Source organism: Pistacia vera, unplaced genomic scaffold (genome assembly GCF_008641045.1).
Source record: "Pistacia vera cultivar Batoury unplaced genomic scaffold, PisVer_v2 Contig141, whole genome shotgun sequence".
NCBI classification, from domain to species: Eukaryota; Viridiplantae; Streptophyta; class Magnoliopsida; order Sapindales; family Anacardiaceae; genus Pistacia; species Pistacia vera.
This window is the reverse complement of record NW_022195478.1, coordinates 420590-441773: the sequence shown is the minus strand read 5'-3', so window position 1 is coordinate 441773 and position 21184 is coordinate 420590. Positions and strand designations below refer to the sequence as shown.

The 21184-nt window shown below is 34.5% G+C and overlaps 3 protein-coding genes, 1 long non-coding RNA gene and 1 other non-coding gene across 7 annotated transcripts; 4 read left to right on the top strand and 1 right to left on the bottom strand.

Annotated features, from left to right (window-relative positions):
- The first annotated feature begins 1209 nt into the window (after nt 1-1209).
- Nucleotides 1210-7808, top strand: LOC116123288 (derlin-2.2). Of its 3 annotated transcripts, none has more exons than XM_031409081.1 (7): nt 1210-1538; nt 1949-2048; nt 2780-2958; nt 6453-6488; nt 6586-6669; nt 6844-6897; nt 7278-7808. In XM_031409081.1, the coding sequence occupies exons 1-7, from the start codon at nt 1440-1442 to the stop codon at nt 7458-7460; spliced, it is 735 nt and encodes a 244-aa protein (XP_031264941.1). In that variant the 5' UTR covers nt 1210-1439; the 3' UTR covers nt 7461-7808. The 3 variants fall into 3 exon arrangements, with proteins under 3 accessions (XP_031264941.1, XP_031264940.1, XP_031264939.1); XM_031409080.1 differs by having other exon boundaries at nt 1211-1538; nt 2780-2916; nt 6411-6488; XM_031409079.1 differs by lacking the exons at nt 6453-6488; nt 6586-6669; nt 6844-6897; nt 7278-7808 and adding exons at nt 3092-3175; nt 3350-3403; nt 3784-4314 and having other exon boundaries at nt 1213-1538; nt 2780-2994.
- LOC116123289 lies at nt 4793-6236 on the top strand. Its single transcript, XR_004127014.1, has 4 exons — nt 4793-5129; nt 5220-5337; nt 5869-5924; nt 6021-6236. It is a non-coding gene; the product is annotated as an uncharacterized LOC116123289 (long non-coding RNA).
- Nucleotides 7809-9572: 1764 nt separating the features above from the next.
- Nucleotides 9573-15719, bottom strand: LOC116123296 (tobamovirus multiplication protein 1). Its single transcript, XM_031409090.1, has 11 exons — nt 15438-15719; nt 15091-15181; nt 14950-15002; nt 13600-13692; nt 13380-13451; nt 12634-12706; nt 12438-12483; nt 12232-12295; nt 11476-11529; nt 10248-10325; nt 9573-10168 (listed from the first exon to the last, which is right to left on the bottom strand). Exons 1-11 carry the CDS (start codon nt 15594-15596, stop codon nt 10076-10078), a joined length of 876 nt encoding a protein of 291 aa, XP_031264950.1. The 5' UTR covers nt 15597-15719; the 3' UTR covers nt 9573-10075.
- Nucleotides 15720-18905: 3186 nt separating this feature from the next.
- On the top strand, nt 18906-18977 carry TRNAW-CCA. Its single transcript has one exon. It is a non-coding gene; the product is annotated as a tRNA-Trp (tRNA).
- Nucleotides 18978-19426: 449 nt separating this feature from the next.
- Nucleotides 19427-20931, top strand: LOC116123293 (pentatricopeptide repeat-containing protein At1g61870, mitochondrial-like). The gene has a single exon (XM_031409084.1). It carries the CDS (start codon nt 19519-19521, stop codon nt 20725-20727), a length of 1209 nt encoding a protein of 402 aa, XP_031264944.1. The 5' UTR covers nt 19427-19518; the 3' UTR covers nt 20728-20931.
- Nucleotides 20932-21184: the final 253 nt, after the last annotated feature.

Sequence of the window (21184 nt, the reverse complement as noted above, 5' to 3'; positions counted from 1 at the left end):
TCTAGAATTGAGTGATCAAATTTGACAACTTCATTGCACTAATTGAATGACTATTCATGTCTTCCTCGATCATCCAAATGAGCAATAAATCATATATGTTTTAACTAAAGAAGAAATCATTGCTATAATTTAATAAGAAGAGAAAGGAAATAATCTTGAAGATGATCGTATAGAAATACAAAAAGTTTTATGCCATGAAGCTCTAAACATGCTTGAGAAGCTAAAAATATTTTGACTTAAACAAACAGGTGTCCATGCTAACGAGTTATTACGTACTCACAAATTAAAAGATGTGGTAACAACTCTAAAATATAAATCATTATCTCAAACAACTTTAGATAAATATTTTATTTCATCTTAAACCTTTAATTTAACATAAAATATATATTTTTGTAATATACATATAATTATTACTATGTGAAGACGACTTTCTTTTAGGTGGGAATTAAAAAAATTATAACTTATTACAATGTGAAGTTTATTCTTATTTATAACTATCCTAAATTAGAACTAAAATTTTTTATAACTATGTAGAATTTATTCCTATATAGAGTATCACTATATCGAGGTTTTACTGTATATGCAGTTTGATTCGAAGCGTTAAAGGTTTTTTTTTTTTCGCAAATAAAAGTTCTAAAATTAACGTTTTGACATATATACCCATTTGATGTTGACTGTAATATTATTTAAATAATATTTTAATTTTATAAACTTGAAAATAAAACATTAATGCCAAATTGAAATATATATATCGACATAATTCAGTCAATACAAAATAAATATCTCAATATTGGTTACTAAAAAAAATGTTGAATACTGATGACAAATGTGATTTTTAAAAAAATATTATCCTTAATAAGTCATATAATTTGTGGAAGTTTTATTTTTTTTTATATTATTTTTCTATTCAATCAAATATTAATCCACTAAATTTATAATAATTTTATGCATTTATATTTTAAATTATGAAAATTGATGGAATTAAATTTTAGTTCTAAAAAATTTAAATAAATGGATGATTTTAGAATAGAAAGTATCATAAGCCCATTCATATAAAAGTTACTGATATAATTTTATTTTTAGTTTCCAAATCTACTTAAATAAATGGATGATTAAAATTCTTTAATATTATACTTTTAAGTATTTTTATTTAATGTGAACAATGAACATTCTTACATTAGTAAATTTACCAAAAGCACCCCATTGGAGCGTGAAGAAAACACGCTCTTTATTGGTGGAGGTTTGTCATCGATGATTCGAGATGCAGAATCAACAGCATAAGTACGTTAATAGCTGTTTCCTGTACCTTGTCGTTGATCACCATCACTAATTTTTCTGAATCAAAAACCCCTTTTTCCCGAAAATTGAAATTCGTCGTGTTTTGAGGGCTTTCAAAATTCTTTCATAAACCAAATTGTCGAAAAATTTGTAGAAGAAAAATGGCCCAAGCTGTAGAGGAATGGTACAAACAGATGCCAATCATCACCCGCACCTATCTGACAGCCGCTATCGTCACCACAATCGGTTGCTCTCTCGATGTCTCTCTCTCTCTCTCTCTCTCTCTCTCTCTGTCATTCCGTTCTTTATGTGTTTTTTATTTTCCTTTCAATAGAAAGGGCTTGAATTTGTGATTTTTTTGGTGTACGTTTTTAGGGTTTTGGGGGTTTGATGGTGTATTGCGTGGTGATTTTGTTTCTGGGTAAATGGGTTTCTTTGTTTTGAGAGGATTTTAAGTGGGTTTGGTGCAAATTTGAGAATTTCGGTGCTTTCATTGAATGATAGATCCTAAGTTTTAGTTTTGTATTTAGCATGAAAATGATTGGTTTTGATTTTTTTTATTAAGATTTATTATTATTGTTTTGGTTTTTTGTTTTGATTGGGTGGTAATTTTGAGGAGCTATTGTTTACTATTCTCATGTATTTGCTGTTTTGTGTTACAATTTCATAGATAATATCGCCCTTTAATCTGTGCTTGCATCCGACACTTGTGGTTAAGCAGTATCAGTTCTGGCGCCTAATCACTAATTTTCTTTTCTTCCGGAAAATGGGTAAGTTTCTCAGTTTGATATTGCTAAAAATTTGTTGTTGCCTTTGAGTGTCTCTTCTGCATTTCAATTTTACTGCTTGAGATTTACTGTCGAAACTGGCATGGGTTCTTTAGCATGTAGAGGAAGGCACATCAGGTTTACCTCTACATTTACACAAATGCTCCACAGTAACAGCAATGTGCTATTTTGTCAAAACCTGTGAATTTTTTATCAAATGAAGTTACTAGGCTTGGAAATGATTTGCAGATTTTCTTCATACCTGTGGTGTCTGAGTATGACTATATGAGCATCTCTGCATTAAATTTTTTTATGGTTAATACATGATGGCAATGTAGGTTTTGTTTCTCTATAAAAGTCTAGATACTCAAGTTTGTGGTTAAGACATGCTGACTGATAGCTTTCTCGCTATTCAGCAACATTCTTGTCCTGCCTGATGCTGACCGAGGTTAGATCTTATTAATTCAAATAACTATGGGGAGTCTGAAGTCTATTTTGTCTGGGGAGTCTGAAGTCTATTTTGTCACTCTCTCATCCCCCTCCCAACTAAGAAAGTTATTTATATTCAATAACTTGACATGACTTTCATGCTGCAGTATGAAGTTTATTTATTCCAAAGAGGCATACATGATAACTTGACATGACTTTCATTCACCAATCGTCGAAATTATTGACATGACTTTCATTCACCAATCGTCGAAATTATTGACATGTTTGTTTCTTTGTATTGCCAGATTTGGACTTTTTGTTCCATATGTTCTTTCTTGCTCGATACTGCAAGCTTCTTGAGGAGAACTCTTTCAGGGGAAGGACTGCAGATTTCTTTTACATGCTTTTGTTTGGAGCAACATTTTTAACAGGCACTGTTCTTATTGGGGGAATGATACCTTATTTGTCAGAATCATTTGCAAAAATCATATTCCTTAGCAATTCATTGACACTCATGATGGTTAGTTTGCATTTTTCCAATTTGCAACATGGTTTTATTGGTGATATTGTTGTTGATAATTACCTGGAGGCCATTTAATTTTCTTAAAACTATACAGGTGTATGTGTGGAGCAAACAAAATCCTTTCATCCATATGAGTTTTTTGGGTTTGTTTACATTTACCGCAGCTTATCTACCATGGGTGAGTAAGCTTCTACTTGTTCTTTTTAATTTGAAAAAATATAAAGTATTAGTTTTCCTGGTGCCTTTTGTAGTAGAAATTGGAAATTTTCCTTCTCAGCTTTTATAGCAGTAATTTCAGCCTCTCGTCCTTTCCATTGTAGAATGTAATGCATATCTGCCTTCTTGATTGCAGGTGCTTTTGGGATTCTCTGTCTTTGTTGGTGCTAGTGCTTGGGTGGATCTGCTGGTGCGTTTTCTGTTAAAAAGAAGTTTCGCATCAATGTCAAAAATATTGAAATAATATTCAATTTTTAATGAACATTTTTGCACGTTCTCACCATGTGCACCTAATACAGTCTTACTAGTTAACAAGTAGGAATATTATTGTATGATGAAATTCACCATGTCATCACCATTCAGAATGAGTATATATACAAAGTAGGTGAAGATGGAATTCTTTGGGAAATTGGGTTGGGGAGATCTGTTGGGGTAGTGTGGGTATATTGTGGAGGTTGTGTTGTTTGACCCTGTAGGATGCCTCACTTTTAATATAAATGTCTCACTCCTTTTCTCTATTTTCTGTTTTGTGATTCCTTGTCAACTTAAAAACTTTTGTTTGTAATCCAGGGAATGATTGCTGGTCATGCCTACTATTTTCTTGAAGATGTGTATCCACAAATGACTGGTCGCCGACCATTAAGAACTCCATCCTTCATCAAAGCATTGTTTGCAGATGAAGCTGTAGTGGTGGCACGCCCTGCAAATGTGAGATTCGCTCCACCACCTGCCGAGGAAGTTCACCAAGATTAAGCGAGACCCTTGAAGGGAGGAGACTGGCAGAGTATGTTTTGGTCATATTGGTTTATTGCCCATGGGAATTGTGGGCCCTGCAGAAAGTTTCGTAGGGCCCATGTCCGAAGAATATCAACCAGGATATGCTAATTGTGGTCATTGTGTCTTGATTCATTGAGATTAACTTTGTATATGAAGTTGCTGGTGCTAGATCAGTGACTGGATTTAAGGTGAGTTTTGTAATTTATATAGAGATGACGGACTGCTTGTAGTTAGTATACGGTGCTTCCTTGTGCATTTGGTGTGACCGAAGCTTTAGCAATTACAAAAAAATAACACAATGTTTTCCCTCTTTTTACTGCGAAACATTTTTGAAAGTAATTTTACTGCCAATCTTGGGTTCCAAATATGACTCTGGTTGGCTTTTTATTTTATTTTATTTTAATGATTAGAGTGTTTGGGTCAATACTCAATTAATTTTTTAGGTCTATGAAACATTTTACAAACTTGAGCTAATGTTTTCAACCTAAGTCACAAATAATGTGGTGTGTGATTGACTGATTTCAAGGTAGTTCTAACTTAGAAGGTCAATGAAGAGAGTAAACTTTTTTTATCGATTAGTGCTAGTCATTGACATTTTTGTTTATGGTTTTCATGACGGAAATTAATGATCCTCAAAATGCTGAGTTATGCTCGAGCATTAATTGGCACTGAATTATGATTANTAAAAACCGGATAATTTAAGTGAACCGCCGGTCCAACCGGACCGGCAGAAAAAACGGCTCACGCTTTTAATCCCTAATCCATCGTCTTCTCCCTTCTCTGATCTCTCGCGCAGCCATTCGTCTCTTCTTCTCTGTCAAGCTCAAGCATCATCGCACCCTTTCTTCTCTTCTTCTGTCACGCCGCGCTGAAGCATCATCGCACCCTTTCTTCTCTTCTTCTGTCACGCTGCGCTGAAGCATCATCGCACCCTTTCTGCTATTTGAAATCTGTAGACAAAACAACGCACAGACCAGTGATGCCTGAAGTAGACTAGTTACGATGCGATCCCGAAGTGCCTCCACAATAACATCACATAATTGATTTAGTTCCTGCAGCAGTTAAGTCAAACAGCCCCAATCTCAGTATCAATCTATATGCAAGTTTGAATAACTTAGTCGTCTAATTAAACTTCTCAGGTGAGTATATGTTTGTTAAGTAGTCTTAAGACTGACAGGCAGCCTAGAGAATTCATTAAGTGGTTAAACTTCTCAGTTTTTGTCACGCAGCGTCACGGTTTGGTTGTCTTCTGTTCTCTCCCAAATTCCACCCAATTCGCATTTGAACTTGCCGAAAATCAACGACGAAGACTTCCTCTCTCGCCGGAAAAACTGACCCAGACCCAGAGTATTCAATTTTGCATGTTTTATTTTGTATCTTGAGTTTACAATTTAGTTCAATACTGTTATGATAAAACCCACGAAGCATAAAAGTCAAGGTAGATTAGTTTGGTTTTTTGGTTGTGGCTCAATTAGATGGACGAAATTTGATTAGTGTTTACATATATATAATCTTGGCCTTTTGTTATTACTTTCGATTCCAAAATGAACTTATGTCTGTTCTTCTTGCATCCAACATAAAGTAAATTATTCTAGTCTGTAGAGAAAAGATAAGCTGCAGCCTGCAAATTGATTGCAGCTTTAACACAAACCCACTAAATAAATAACTCTAAAATTAAGCACTTGACCCAGACCGAGAGTATTCAATTTTGCATGTTTTATTTTGTATCTTGAGTTTACAATTTAGTTCAATAATAGGATTTGTTGTCTCTTATTGGTTTTATTGCATCTTAGTGATTATGTTCTCTTGATTCATTTATAGATTAGTTGATGATTTCTACATGGTTCTTAACATTCATCGGGTGCTTTCCGTTTGCAGAGTATAGAACTGTTTCTGGTGTTGCAGGGCCTCTGGTCATTCTTGATAAAGTCAAGGTAGATTTACCTGTTCTTGTATTTAAAAGATAATTTTCCTTCAGAATTTAATGTCACTTGCCCAGTGGTATGATTTTTAACTTTTTATTGTTTCAGGGTCCAAAGTTTAGAGTTTTATACCTTGTCAATTCTGCAACTTAGTTCACAGTGTTATTATTTAATTGTGAATTGGGTGCCGAGAACCTATTCGGTGCAAAGTGTTTATTTTGATTTCTTTGAAGACGCTGACCAGGATAAAGCAAATTGGTTGTGACACGAGATTTACCAGTAGATTTCCAGAAGTAGGCACTTGTATTCAAACGAGTATTTGAAGGTAAACAGAAACAGCCCTATTTATTAAACTTGATTCTATGTGAATTGGAAGAGTCATAGTGGAAATAAATGTGTTTTGAGTATTTAATTTTTGGGCATGTTTCTGTCGGCATAATAATAAATAATATAATGTGTTGGTTGTTAACTTCGTCTTTTGCATGCTTCTAATAAATNGTTGGGGGAATGATACCTTATTTGTCAGAATCATTTGCAAAAATCATATTCCTTAGCAATTCATTGACACTCATGATGGTTAGTTTGCATTTTTCCAATTTGCAACATGGTTTTATTGGTGATATTGTTGTTGATAATTACCTGGAGGCCATGTAATTTTCTTAAAACTATACAGGTGTATGTGTGGAGCAAACAAAATCCTTTCATCCATATGAGTTTTTTGGGTTTGTTTACATTTACCGCAGCTTATCTACCATGGGTGAGTAAGCTTCTACTTGTTCTTTTTAATTTGAAAAAATATAAAGTATTAGTTTTCCTGGTGCCTTTTGTAGTAGAAATTGGAAATTTTCCTTCTCAGCTTTTATAGCAGTAATTTCAGCCTCTCGTCCTTTCCATTGTAGAATGTAATGCATATCTGCCTTCTTGATTGCAGGTGCTTTTGGGATTCTCTGTCTTTGTTGGTGCTAGTGCTTGGGTGGATCTGCTGGTGCGTTTTCTGTTAAAAAGAAGTTTCGCATCAATGTCAAAAATATTGAAATAATATTCAATTTTTAATGAACATTTTTGCACGTTCTCACCATGTGCACCTAATACAGTCTTACTAGTTAACAAGTAGGAATATTATTGTATGATGAAATTCACCATGTCATCACCATTCAGAATGAGTATATATACAAAGTAGGTGAAGATGGAATTCTTTGGGAAATTGGGTTGGGGAGATCTGTTGGGGTAGTGTGGGTATATTGTGGAGGTTGTGTTGTTTGACCCTGTAGGATGCCTCACTTTTAATATAAATGTCTCACTCCTTTTCTCTATTTTCTGTTTTGTGATTCCTTGTCAACTTAAAAACTTTTGTTTGTAATCCAGGGAATGATTGCTGGTCATGCCTACTATTTTCTTGAAGATGTGTATCCACAAATGACTGGTCGCCGACCATTAAGAACTCCATCCTTCATCAAAGCATTGTTTGCAGATGAAGCTGTAGTGGTGGCACGCCCTGCAAATGTGAGATTCGCTCCACCACCTGCCGAGGAAGTTCACCAAGATTAAGCGAGACCCTTGAAGGGAGGAGACTGGCAGAGTATGTTTTGGTCATATTGGTTTATTGCCCATGGGAATTGTGGGCCCTGCAGAAAGTTTCGTAGGGCCCATGTCCGAAGAATATCAACCAGGATATGCTAATTGTGGTCATTGTGTCTTGATTCATTGAGATTAACTTTGTATATGAAGTTGCTGGTGCTAGATCAGTGACTGGATTTAAGGTGAGTTTTGTAATTTATATAGAGATGACGGACTGCTTGTAGTTAGTATACGGTGCTTCCTTGTGCATTTGGTGTGACCGAAGCTTTAGCAATTACAAAAAAATAACACAATGTTTTCCCTCTTTTTACTGCGAAACATTTTTGAAAGTAATTTTACTGCCAATCTTGGGTTCCAAATATGACTCTGGTTGGCTTTTTATTTTATTTTATTTTAATGATTAGAGTGTTTGGGTCAATACTCAATTAATTTTTTAGGTCTATGAAACATTTTACAAACTTGAGCTAATGTTTTCAACCTAAGTCACAAATAATGTGGTGTGTGATTGACTGATTTCAAGGTAGTTCTAACTTAGAAGGTCAATGAAGAGAGTAAACTTTTTTTATCGATTAGTGCTAGTCATTGACATTTTTGTTTATGGTTTTCATGACGGAAATTAATGATCCTCAAAATGCTGAGTTATGCTCGAGCATTAATTGGCACTGAATTATGATTACCGAAAAGCAACAAAGCCTTTTCTATTTAACTGATTTATCATTTATGTATCGTTTTCCACTACCCCCACGGTTTGGAACTAATGATGAACAAATTATATTTAGTCTTGTTTCTATTCTTCCAATCATTTGAGATAAAAAAAAAAAATTGAAATATTTTTTTCTTCCATTATGTGTAGTGGATCATATAATGATTTATTATAGAGAGATGTTATATTAATTGAAAGAAAAATCACTTTGAAAATTATTGAGAATGTTTATAAAATATTTTTTGTTGGTTCGAATAAATTGGTAAATAATATATTTGGTTGGGAGGATAAATGAGTGGGTCTGTTATATATATTACTAAATTGTTCTCTTTTTTAAATATTAATATAGTATTATTTTTTAAATCATCCTTTTAACCCCCTACATTTGAAATTTTGTTAAAACATCTCATCATATAAAACTTTAATTTGTAGCAAAATCACCCCCACCCACCCTAAGCCACTATTGGTAGCCAACCACCACTTTCGGCCACCATCAGCGGTTGATGGAATGGCGCATGATTGGCCGTATATGGCCGATCGTACGTTGACAAAACCATTTCTAGCCATGGATCACAAATTCATGGTCGTTTCACAGCCAAATCTGTGGCCGTGAAACGCCATAGAAACGGCCAGATCTAGGAAAAGGCCTTACCAGCTGATGACCAGCCAGAGCTCGTTGGTCATGCACCATTACAACGATTGACGTCAGCGACCGACGATGGTAAGTAACGGTTGACAATGATCTTGAGTGACTTGAGGTATTTTGTTAACTTTTGAACATTTTTGTGACTGGTTGTTTTAGCTAATTACTCAAATGTAGGAAGGCTGGGCTAATTGATATTTGGTAAACATTTGAAGACAATTGTGTCTAAAATGGTATTTAATTAAGGATAAAATTAGTATAAAAATCAAATTACCCTGATAATGTTTTAATTCCAAGGGTGGGGGAGGGTATTGGATTATTCTTCACATTACCAATAGTAAACATTATTTACAATAAAAAATTCTCGTAATATTTTATTACTTACAAATAAAACAGCAGAGTTTTACAAAATAAACGAAAATTATCCCATTATTTTATACGCCCGCAATCCAAACGCACCTTGAATGAAATATGAATGACCAAAAAACAATTCATGTTTGGCTAATCATGTCTTAATAATGAATATTGAGTTTCATTCTTTGGACTTACAGACGAAAACAATATATATTTTTATTCAAACATGACAACAAATAGGCCTATTTTTTTTTAGTAGTATTCTTTAACTAGAATAAAGCAACAGCACATTTGATCACTTAAGAAAAAAATTTCACTCTAGTTTGTTGTAAGTGCACAGCTTCCACGTGAATGGCTGTAAGATTTATAATCAACTAAGCAAATCGAGGGGAAATCAAGTAACATAACAAAAAATGAAGATTAATAGTTAACATTAATTCAATTTATACAGGAAAAAACCTAACAATCTACTAAGGTGGAAAAGAAGTATAACAATTCAGTCAAAAACCTTTTATCACACAACACAATCAATGTCTACCATCTAGAAGTGACAGAAGCAGCTACCACGATAAACAAATGGAAAATTTCCTTTGTCAAAGTGACCAAATATATTACATCAAATAACCAATTCTTCACATATGCCATGAAGATACCGATGAAAAAGAATTCCCCTTCAGCAAGCTGCATACAGCTTCCTCATATGCATGTAAAAAAATTGCCGACAATATGAGCCTCGCCAGAATAATAAATCTGGATTGTCCACCTGGCTCTGCTTCTCTTCTTCAATTCCAATACCATCTAACTCTCAAAACATTAAAAACCCCTTGTTCTTTGGATGGGGGAGGGACGGAGGGTTAAACAACAAGAGAAAAAAGGAACGTCTTACTACCGGATAGGATGATATTGTGCAGAAATTCTCTTGGGAGGCAACTTGCGCAGTATGTAGAGGACCAGAGCTGAAGGTAGGATCTCAACCAGCTGACATCAAAACATAATCCCATACGTAGATAAATACATAAGACTGAGGAAATACAAATAAACAAGCTAAGATGAATACCATGTAGTAGATCAAATTCAAAACCGGGTGATCCAAAACATCCAGTGATGCATCTGTATCAAAAGCAGACAGAAGATCCTGCAATTTGAGAACTGTGTTAAAAACACATCTGAGTTATCTAATGTGCATTTAAGAAAGCAGCACTATCACAGAGCAAATGAAGTAATAGTATGTTATCATATGACCTATTTTTCTGATTCACAGAAAACATTAAAATCAAGATTTCTGAATCATGTTTAGATCAATTATCGACACTTCACAGTACAGATAGTTCAAGTAGAGATGGCTAGGAACTCCCTCATGCGTATTCAAATTTCACAGCCTATAACTCTCCTGTGGGTAATCTAACAATAAACCAGGGAATTAAACCCTTTATGTAATTTAATTACGATCATCTACTGAAGAGTCTGTGATCTGTGTATGTTATCTCTGAAAGTCAAACTGGTTAAACTGTCTTATAACATGTCAAAGCCAACAAGATTGAAAAATCATATTTTTGATTTTATTGCATCAAATAAACCAATAGTTGAAATTATTGAGTGGAAAAGCTCATAATTAAGCAGTAAATGACAAATCAACTCAAAAGAGTGATTTGAGTTACTTGGTACTTGGGCAGGCCACTAAGTCCTTGTTCATCAACCCAGATCATTTCTTTTCCTGTCAAGTATAACACTTGATCATTGCCTATTTCAGTCCGTGAAATCCGGTCGATAATATCATCAACCCACTGGTGCAGCCAGTGTTGTTTATGGAGGTAGAATAAACCAGCTGAGGATACTATCTCAACTTTAAATCACATTTTATAACATCTCCTAAATGAATTAATTTAGGTTTAAAGTACTAAACCTAAAATATTATCATCTTTAAAGTATTAAAATCTTATCATCTTTAAAGTATCAAAATATTATCATCTTTTTCACACAAAGATTACTTTTTCAAGTCTCTGGGCTTCCTTTTAATTCTTAAACATAAAACTAGAACAAGTTTATTAAGGAAACCCAGGCAAGATATAAAAAGATCGAACTCTTCTAATTGTTATTCTTCCCAAGAAAGTGCAATCAAATTGATCACATTTCCGCAGTTAAAACTGAACTATAACAAGAGTATGACAGGTATAGAAGAGTGGAAAAAGTATTAGTTTCTTAAGCACCAAAAGTTGAAAAAATTTTAAAAGCATGAGAAGATATTTATTTGAAATCACCAGGGTGCAATATAGTTTGAAACATACCACAAAGCACCGTATCAGGAAGCAGGTGAAACAAATGGCTGTAACAGATCCAACCTGCAAAAAAGCAAATATCACATATATGATACACTGATACTCCTTTAAGCTTAATGCTCCAAGGTAATCCCGTAACCATCAATCTTTCTAAGTTTCCCAAAAGAAAGGGCTGTTGCAGTCCCTTAAAACAGGTCCACATTGAATCTTCATATTGTGATGAATAATATTAATCCCACCTATATTGTTCCCTTCCATAGCTATGGTAGTATCATAGCACATCAGTGAATTCCTCCCATAGACACAGTGCATGTATACTAACAGTGGATTGCAATGAATACTCTGTGTAGCTTCCACTTGAATAGAATTCATGCAAACCCATAGAAAATGCAATGCTTATATGACAAAATGGACAGAAAATATTCCCACCCCATCTTGCTCATAACTGTAGCTATGGTACCATCATGAGAAACAATACACAACTGCATGAATACTCTTCCGGACTGCCATGATACAGGTCTTTGTAAATTCCACTGAATAGACAGACATACAAGCACACAGAAAATATAATTCCTATATGATACCTAACTGTCATGGAAAAACGTCAGACCATGAGCAAATCTATTGACAACAACAATACACAAAATTCTATTTCTCCAGACTGCCAAATACAAAACCAATCATACACATGAACATAAGTGCATCATCCAAATATATAAAATTTTCAGTGATCCAGAAGATGAACAGTGAAGAAAGGGAACAAACCTCGTGAAGCTTCTTTCTTCTCCCTTTTGATTCAATAGGGAAGCGTCTCAGCATGAAAAATAACCTAAAAGCGCAGTATGTGATAATCCACAGTATGGAGATGCACAAACAAAAGAAACATATGTAATTCAAGTGAGCAAAAAGAATTGAAACAGCTTTAATACTCTAAACACTACATAGCTTTTCAACAAGTGGAGAAGACTCACCTTCCTCCATATAGCAAGAAACCTAGTGCAGCAATAAATGATACCACTGGAGAAAAGAGAATAAATTTTAGCGGTTAAATGGAAGAACATTACTTAGAATGCAAAAATAATCCGAGGAAAAAGAATGACAAAATAAAGTGCTATTTCCAGCAATGGACATATGAAACTTAGCTGATAATATGATACCAGACTGTACCTGCAATAAATATCTTTCCAATGAATTGCACCACTGTGTTTTCATCTATCCAGAGATATACCCAGATGCAAACCTGATACAAACGCCTCATTACAGCAATATCTTACATAAATTACCAAGGTAAAACAACTTTTCAGAAGTAGATCATACGGGGCTTCATCAGGGTTCATACAAAACCTTGGACTAGAATTTCTACTTCTAAGTTAATACTCTATCAGAAGCATAATGAGCATCTTGAATCTTTTTAGCACAATATTTAAGGGGCAAAAATTAGTTTTCACACCCAATTCCAAGAGATTAAACTAACCTGCACAGAAAAAAAAGAGAAAAGAATTCTGGAAAGGTGAGCCAGGTTTCTGTCTATGTTTTACTACTCAACCGGTGGTCAAAAGGTGTTTACTCTGATATAGGCCATGAAGACTCAAAAGGGAATTTAGAAATTTTAATCAAGCTTGCAAAGAGGCAAGCAGGACCCTCTGTAGATTGAGTTTGTCAAGAGATTCCATTTACTGGCATGAATTGAAGTTCAGCTTATTTTCTTCTAAATATTTCAGTCATTATCAAGTAACCAGTGGGCATACCTACCATGTCATGTTTCAAATCAATCAACACAACAATGCAAGGAAGCTTCTAGTAAATAAAAAAAAAGAAAAAGTGATAGCTACTGCCCTAGACCTAAATATATCAACCAGCTATAGAATTTACATTTATGTTCATGCCATGTAAGAATGTGAGATCAAGCACACCTGTATAAAGTACATAGCAGCATTGACTGAGATATAAACAATCCGGAGTTTATCAGTTGGTAAACTTCTAGCCTGCTCATCAATAAAAAAATTTTAATTCATCAATAATTTCAAACAAATAACAGCATCCACATGTCTGCAGAAATCACTAAGATGGCTGTACTAACAACCATAACAGAAAAACACCTGTAATGCAATACAATCATGAACATTTACTTGCCTGGTGATATATCTCTGCCCAAAAGAGGACAAGTAGCGTGTATGTAGAGAAGAACAGAAGTCCAGGAAGATCCAATAATACCCATGTCAGTACCTGGTTAAATATACAGCAGAATTATGTCAGAAGGAAAGCCTTAGGCATTGTAGATGCATATGATGCAAAAATCATATTAAAATATCATCTAATTCCAGTTTAACACAGAGATGCAAAATTCACTGATCAAGAAATTGAATTTACCAATAGAGTAGATGGCTAGGCCAACCATTGAGAGCAAATATTAATACAAATAATCTCATATTATACAACTAACCAAACAATCTGAAATTTGCAGACTTATCTCCTAACCCTACAATCCACGAGGATGCCAAACCTTCAGCCAAAATAATCAAAAAATTAATTGGTGGATGAACACCTCTCTTCAGAGTAATGTTCTTTGTTTTACAGTTCACTTTAACCGAACAATGATCATAAAGCTTTTTGCAATGAAAGAGTTCAGAGTTCCTGTTAATGCAATTTTTTTTGTTCTTATTGTACAATCATCTAAAGAACATCCTAACATAATGTGACAATACTTTTTACTGAACAGAGGATCTAAAAACTGCTACTCGATCCTTCCCCTACCCTTATAACCAAAAACACAAAGCACAGCATATCATGAGAAAGGCCTTCCAGGGTAATTATATATACATATCAGAAAGTCATTTTGCTGTTAATTGAATTTGTAGCATATTACATTTCTGATTGAGAAATCATGAATATGGACGTTGATGCGAACAAATACAGTACAACTTCCCATCTAGAAGCATTGTATCAAAAATCTTCATCCGGTACACATTGAAGTTTGAGAGTCTCAACCAAAGAAAATAAATAGAGAGAATGATCAAATCCTATTGTATTATTTTAACATTTTCAAAGGGGAATTTGTGGATAATTATACTATGGATAATAACATCCTCATTTTGAACATATCATCGAATGTTTTAGCTCTTTTACAATGAAAGCAGATCATGTTATCATCTGAATGAAGGATGGGAAGAAGAGTATTTCGTAAGCATATAAATTCCACAATGTTTTTAGTCATAGAACTATGCTCTGCACTAGGTTCTTTAAAATATGAGTCAATACAGCTTATTTAAGAAACATCGTTTTCAAATTGCTCAACCTTTTTCAGTCACAGCATTCAAAACACAATTTTAGCCCCAATGCATCCAAGAATCCCCAGCAAAATAAATAGTAAGGAATAAAGTAATATAATGTTTAGATCATACACATGAGGATGAACAAGTTCAATAAAACTAAAAGCCAATGCATATATGACAGTTAAGAATTAGACATAAACAACAAACTGACCTTGGGATGCAGATTAAACACTTGATGGTGAAATCCAAACACGATAGCACGTACTATAACAATAAAGAAATCAAATCAATTTCTGACAAAGAAAAACTGATAAACAAAACTCTTAATATATCAAAGACTCCAAATCATCACCTCCATTAACAATGAAATTCATAAGATGGAAAACCTTCTGCGTCGTCCAACCATATTCAGGCACTCTTAACTCGATTCTAATTAATTGTATCTGTACATCATAAACACTCATTTAACAGCCTCATAATTTCCGTTAAACAAATCACACCACAACATCATAGCAGAAGAATTTCACAATTTTGAAGACAGTTAGAAACAAAATTGAACTGCAATGTCAAGACCTAATAAAACAAAACGGGCTATGTACTTATTTAAAAATTATCTGCGATTACATAACAGTAAATATGAAATAATAATTGAGAGAAACGGTTGAAAAGAAGAAGAAAGAGAGAGATTGCAAAGAGAACCAGAGCAACAGAGGAAACAAGCGCGTAAGCAGCACAGAGGGTGTAGAAGATCCCGTCCTGCCACCCCGAAGAATCGTTGATCTCGTCCCACCAGTTGCCAACCAGAGCTCCAAACTCAACAGGCGTTAAGCTCAGTGGCATTTTCGTAAATCTTCCCATTCTATACAAACTTTCTCGAGAAGCTATTTTCTCGAGAAAGTCAAAATCCTTGCTCCAAACAAGTACCCACTAGCTTTGAGAAGCCGAGAAACGTGACAACACCTCAAAGACAAAGGAAAGAGAGAGAGATAGTGAGTATTTGCTATAACTCTCCACCAGACGGTCTTGCTCTCTCTGTCTCTCCCACCTAAGCTTCTACGAGATCAACGGATGTGGTTAGTTGTTATAGCTGTTACTCTTGTATTATTACACGCTCGCTTTTCTTATTGGTTGGTCATTTTTTTTACACGTGTTATTATGTTTATCTATTTGTTTATTAAGGGTCCTGAAAGATGTTTTCGACTTTTTTCAAAAGTATAATTTTTTTTTTTTTTCATAATATATTGCGGGAAATTTAACTTTGTAAAATAGGCGGCAAACAAATTATAACCAGCGGAACTTGATAACACGTTTAAAATTCCAATTTAAAAAAATGAGATATTTATAACCAATCATTATTTTTTATTTATTTCTAAAGAAGATCATATTTGAATTTTGACATACTGTATAAAACAAGATCAGTACCACCTGATTTCTGGGTCCACGAATTACCATTTCTTTGAAAGAAGTTTTGGTGAAGAGAAACTTAGGTTGACAGAAGCAAATAAATAACTAGAGAAATGTTTAAATATAAATTAGAGATTCGATTGGTGGGTCCAAAGTGTACAGAATATGGAGGCGGAGAGGGAGTACTAATTTAACAGGGAGTGAGGCGAAGTTTCGTGAGTACCAGCATCAGCTTGAGCCGGTTAGTCCTGGTCGGCGTGATTCGGTTTGGACTGTGGTTTTATCATGCACACGGCTATTTGTGCTAAACTAAATGCTTATGCATTAATTAACCTGTCATATTAAGGGAATATCGACATTTGTTGTTTCGTCTAAATTTGGTTGAAGCATGTACAAGAGACTGGGCCCTTTCACACCACCGACGGTGAGCTAAGTCAACGGATAATGTTTTATAGTTTTGTCACTCTCTTTGGATAAGCTTCAAATGTTCATAACAAGAGATAGCGAAAGTGATGAAATTATCATACTTCCTACTCTCAACACATTTCAATTTTTGAATGAAATTCTTATTTTCAACACATTTCAATTTAATTTGTTTGCATAATACATACTTGTTATATATAAGTTAATATACTACTACCCGTTAACAAAATTTAATTGTCTAAATTATTGAATCCACCATAATTTCAATGGAAAAGATGGCACGATCATGTCAAATTGAAAGGCTTCTGGGACATCAAGCTAAAATTAATATAACCAACATAAGAGTGAGGATTCTGTAAAATATAGAATTTTCTTCTTCTTAAATAAAGTGATTATAATTAAAAACATCATATATTAAATTAAGAGTAAACGACATTTTCCCACCCAAGGTTTCGCGAATCTACCTCCCGCCCCTGGTTTTATAAATTCCAGTTTCCCACCCTTAAAATGAACAGAAATCGTTTAATATGACAGTCGACGGGTAAAATGGTCATTTGAACAACATCAAATCCGAAATGAAAATAAATTTTTTTATAAATCTCCGCATCATAAATTTCTCCACAAGCACCCTCCCCATCTCAAATTTCTTTCACTTTCTCTCTTCTGACCTTCCTTTCTCTCTTCTCTCCTTCTCACCAAATCACTGTTACTCTTGACATCAATGCCAAATTGCCAATCACAAGAGCTAGAATAGGAACAAAACACTATCAACATTGGCCCAAATATCAATATCAATCAAAACAGTGACGATTTCCTAGCACAGACCCATAACTTCATCTCAATGAAACCATCAAACACATTAAAATGAGGTAATATAATGTTTCAAAGGAAGAACCATTTTTGGACAAACCAAGAATATTAACCATCAATATCAAAGCCCAAACAACACAAAATTCATATTTCTGAGAACCCACCTTAACAATCCAATCAACAGTCTCTTTTCGAGCCACCAAGTCCAAATCAGGCCGCCGCGATTTGGCCAAAATTCAACTGCGACGAGGCCCTCATGCGGCGACCGAAACCCACGCGAGGGCCAAGCAACCATGGAGAGAAGGAGAGAAGAAAGAAAGGAAAGAGTGAAGAAGAAAAAAGAAAGGAAGAAGAGAAGAAAGAAAGGAAAGAGGAGGAGAAAGGAAGGAGTTGACTGGAAAGAAATGAAGGTTCAATAGAGAGAGAAAAATTGAAAGAAAGATGTGAAGAAGAAGAGAGTGGAAAAAGAGACAAAAAAAAATATGAGGGGGAAAAGAAGATTTAACTTTAGTGGACTGATGGTTAAAAAGGTAATTTAATAATTTATTTTAAGAGCAGTTTGATAATATCATTTTCTATATTCCATTAGAGTTAAAAAATTAGTAACGTGTTGATATAAGGGTGGGAATCTGAAATTTAGGAAACCAGAGGTGGGGACTGGTCACTTCGCTTTACCTTGGGTGGGAACATGTTCTTTACTCTTAAATTAATTTATGAAATAATGATATATAAAAAACATGATTAAGTAACGTTCTACTCAATATAATGTCCCCTTAATATTATAATTTAAACTTGTAAGAAAGTATCAAAACTCCTTGATAGGTGGATATATAATACTTTTTAGAAACTATGGGGACCTTTTAACGCCCTTATTTCTCAAGGGCTTGGTGGCGGTTTGATACCATCCATTCCCTTATCTAAATTGTCATGTTAGTTAGAGTAATACTATATTAATAATTATTTCTCACAAATTTTTTTTCATAATCGTAATGTGTTTTTTCTTAATTTATTAGCTTGTAATTAATTAGTTGGATCCATTTTAGACCCATGTTGGATCTATTGTGAACTGACCAATTGCAAGTTATCACATCAAGATTGTGAGAGAGGTTGTTGATGTAGAATTATTCTAGTAGATTTAAGTGTTAAGATCTATATTTGTGTGAGTCTTTTTGTAAGATAAACTTTTAATTTTGAAGTAATTATAGATTAAATAATATATTTTAAGAAAATGTTTATCAATTATCTCTTTTCAAATACGAAAAACAAGGAGTAATTTTTAATAGATCTGATTGTCATTATGAACATTTAAAAAAATTGAAATAGTAAATATGAGATTTTATGATAATGTCTATTAGACTCAACTACTGAATGAATTGGATTAATGTTACTCCCCAAAACATTAGCTAAACTCAACAAGTATGCATATAAATACAAATTATATAAGAAAATATTTTTTATTATAAAAATAAGTACATTTTAGTAAAATATTGATATATTTAAAAATTACTACAAGCATTAAAAGTTTCAACAGGATCCGTGGCGCAATGGTAGCGCGTCTGACTCCAGATCAGAAGGTTGCGTGTTCGATTTACGTCGGGTTCAAGCCCTACAACTTGATTATTTTTTTTTTTTTTTTTTTTTTTATTATTTTTCTTTTTTTTTCTTATAGTCCAAACTGTGCACCAGTGAAAATCGGCAACTACTGTAACTCAATACTTATGCGGTAATCAAACGAAAAGGAAGAATTAATACATGAATTTAAGATTGAAACCGAAAAAATTGCAAAGGTTGGATTCCCACAATTTCAAATATGAGTGGAAATGAGTTAAAATTATGAAAATTGTATATGAGGGCCTTTTGGGGATCCTGAACGTGTTCACTCATACGGTCTAGGGTTTCAAAAGGTTATGAATTTAATAATTTTGTTTAACCCTTCCATTTTTGGCTAATTCTTTAATTCCCCTATTTTTTTTATTTTTCTGTTTTGTCAATTCACGTGTACAACCACCCTAGATCACGACCGTCTATTATCAAACAACGACCAAGGTTCAGATAACAATCACTTATTATTGAGACTGTACTCTCTTCACTTCTCCTCTAAACCCAAAAACCCTAAATCTCCATCTCTGATCATCAAACAGCAATGGCCTTATTCTCACGCCTCCGCACAAACCTCAGCCTTAACTCACTTAAACACCGCCACTTCTCGGCGTCCTCAATCCTCGCCTCTGGTGATTCGTCGCCGTTAACCAGCAAAGAAAAGACACGCGCCGCTCTCTCTCTCCTCAGATCAGAATCCAATCCCGAACGTATTCTCGACATCTGCCGCGCCGCCTCTCTCACTCCCGACTCTCATCTTGACCGCATCGCCTTATCAAATGCCATCTCCAAGCTATCCCAAGCCAATCACTTCAACGGCATTGCTCAGTTCCTTGAAGAACTCAAGGCCCGACCCGATTTGAGACGAAACGAACGTTTCATTTGTCACTCTATCGTCCTTTACGGCCAAGCGAACATGATGGACCACGCCGTCCGTACATTCAAGGAAATGGAAAACAACGGTTTTAGTCATTCCGTCAAGTCACTAAACGCGCTGATATTCGCCTGCATTTTGGCGAAGGATTATAAAGAAGTGAAACGGATATTCGTCGAGTTCCCGAAAATTTACAAAATCGAGCCGAATTTGGAGACTTATAACACTGTGATTAAGGCGTTTTGTGAGTCAGATGAGTCGAGTTCGGTGTATTCTGTGTTGGCGGAGATGGATAGGAAATCGGTGAAGCCAAATACGACGACGTTTGGGACTTGGTTAGCAGGATTTTATAAAGAGGAGAAGTATGAAGATGCTGAGAAAGTTTTGGAATTGATGGAGAAATACAAAATAAAGTCAGGGCTTAGTGTGCATAACATAAGGATTCAGAGTTTGTGCAAGAAGAAAAAATCTGTGGAAGCCAAAGCATTGTTAGATGGGATGTTATCGAGAAGAATGAAGCCGAATTCGGTAACTTATAAGCATTTGATTCATGGGTTTTGCAAGGAAGGGAATTTGGATGAAGCTAGGAGATTGTTTAAGAGCATGATTAACCGAGGGTTGAAACCGGATAGCGAATGCTATTTTACATTGGTGCATTTCTTGTGTCAAGGTGGGGATTATGAGACGGCATTGAAGGTATGTAAGGAGAGTATGGAGAAGGGTTGGGTGCCGAACTTCTCTACAATGAAGTTACTTGTGAATGGACTGGCGAGTGTTTCGAGAGTTGATGAAGCGAAGGAACTAATTGGGGCGGTGAAGGAGAAGTTCTCTAAGAATGGTGATATGTGGAATGAGGTTGAAGCGGGCTTGACACAGTAGAGAAATTAAGGTATGCAAGTTTGTTAGAAGACTATGGAGATTTTTTAATAATACAAGTTTCAGAATTTTGTATGAAAAATCTCATTTTTGTTTAATCTATTGGGTTATGGAAGTTTTATGTTTAACTGATGAGAGCCCATTGAAGGAGCCTTTTAATACATGTGGATTTATTGATTGTTAATTAACTGTGAAGGGATATGATTAGTTTCATTTTCCAGAATACTTGAACGGGATTTATATGACAATTTGGGTCAACAATTCAATTGCTACACCTCAACCAACCAATTGTGGAAATTATTTATTTAATTCTTAGTTATTTTTTTAATTATAAATATAAAAACAACTTCTATAAACTTATTTTCAAAATCCGTCATAGAATGGTAACTTAAGAAATGGTAGAAACTCCTTTAACCCAAACTTGGATCGTAAGTCCAACTATACAAAATTTGTCGTATAA

Bases quoted from the DNA above. Each gene is read 5' to 3' on its own strand.
- LOC116123293 (XM_031409084.1), top strand. From the start codon at position 19,519: ATGGCCTTATTCTCACGCCTCCGCACAAACCTCAGCCTTAACTCACTT.
- LOC116123288 (XM_031409081.1), top strand. From the start codon at position 1,440: ATGGCCCAAGCTGTAGAGGAATGGTACAAACAGATGCCAATCATCACC. The intron at 1,539-1,948 runs GTCTCTCTCTCT...ACAATTTCATAG, and splicing joins CAATCGGTTGCTCTCTCGAT to ATAATATCGCCCTTTAATCT. The intron at 6,898-7,277 runs GTGCGTTTTCTG...TTTGTAATCCAG, and splicing joins GTGCTTGGGTGGATCTGCTG to GGAATGATTGCTGGTCATGC.
- LOC116123296 (XM_031409090.1), bottom strand. From the start codon at position 15,596: ATGGGAAGATTTACGAAAATGCCACTGAGCTTAACGCCTGTTGAGTTT. The intron at 12,484-12,633 runs GTACAGTCTGGT...TCTTTTCTCCAG, and splicing joins TGGAAAGATATTTATTGCAG to TGGTATCATTTATTGCTGCA. The intron at 12,296-12,437 runs GTGAGTCTTCTC...CTGCGCTTTTAG, and splicing joins TTCTTGCTATATGGAGGAAG to GTTATTTTTCATGCTGAGAC.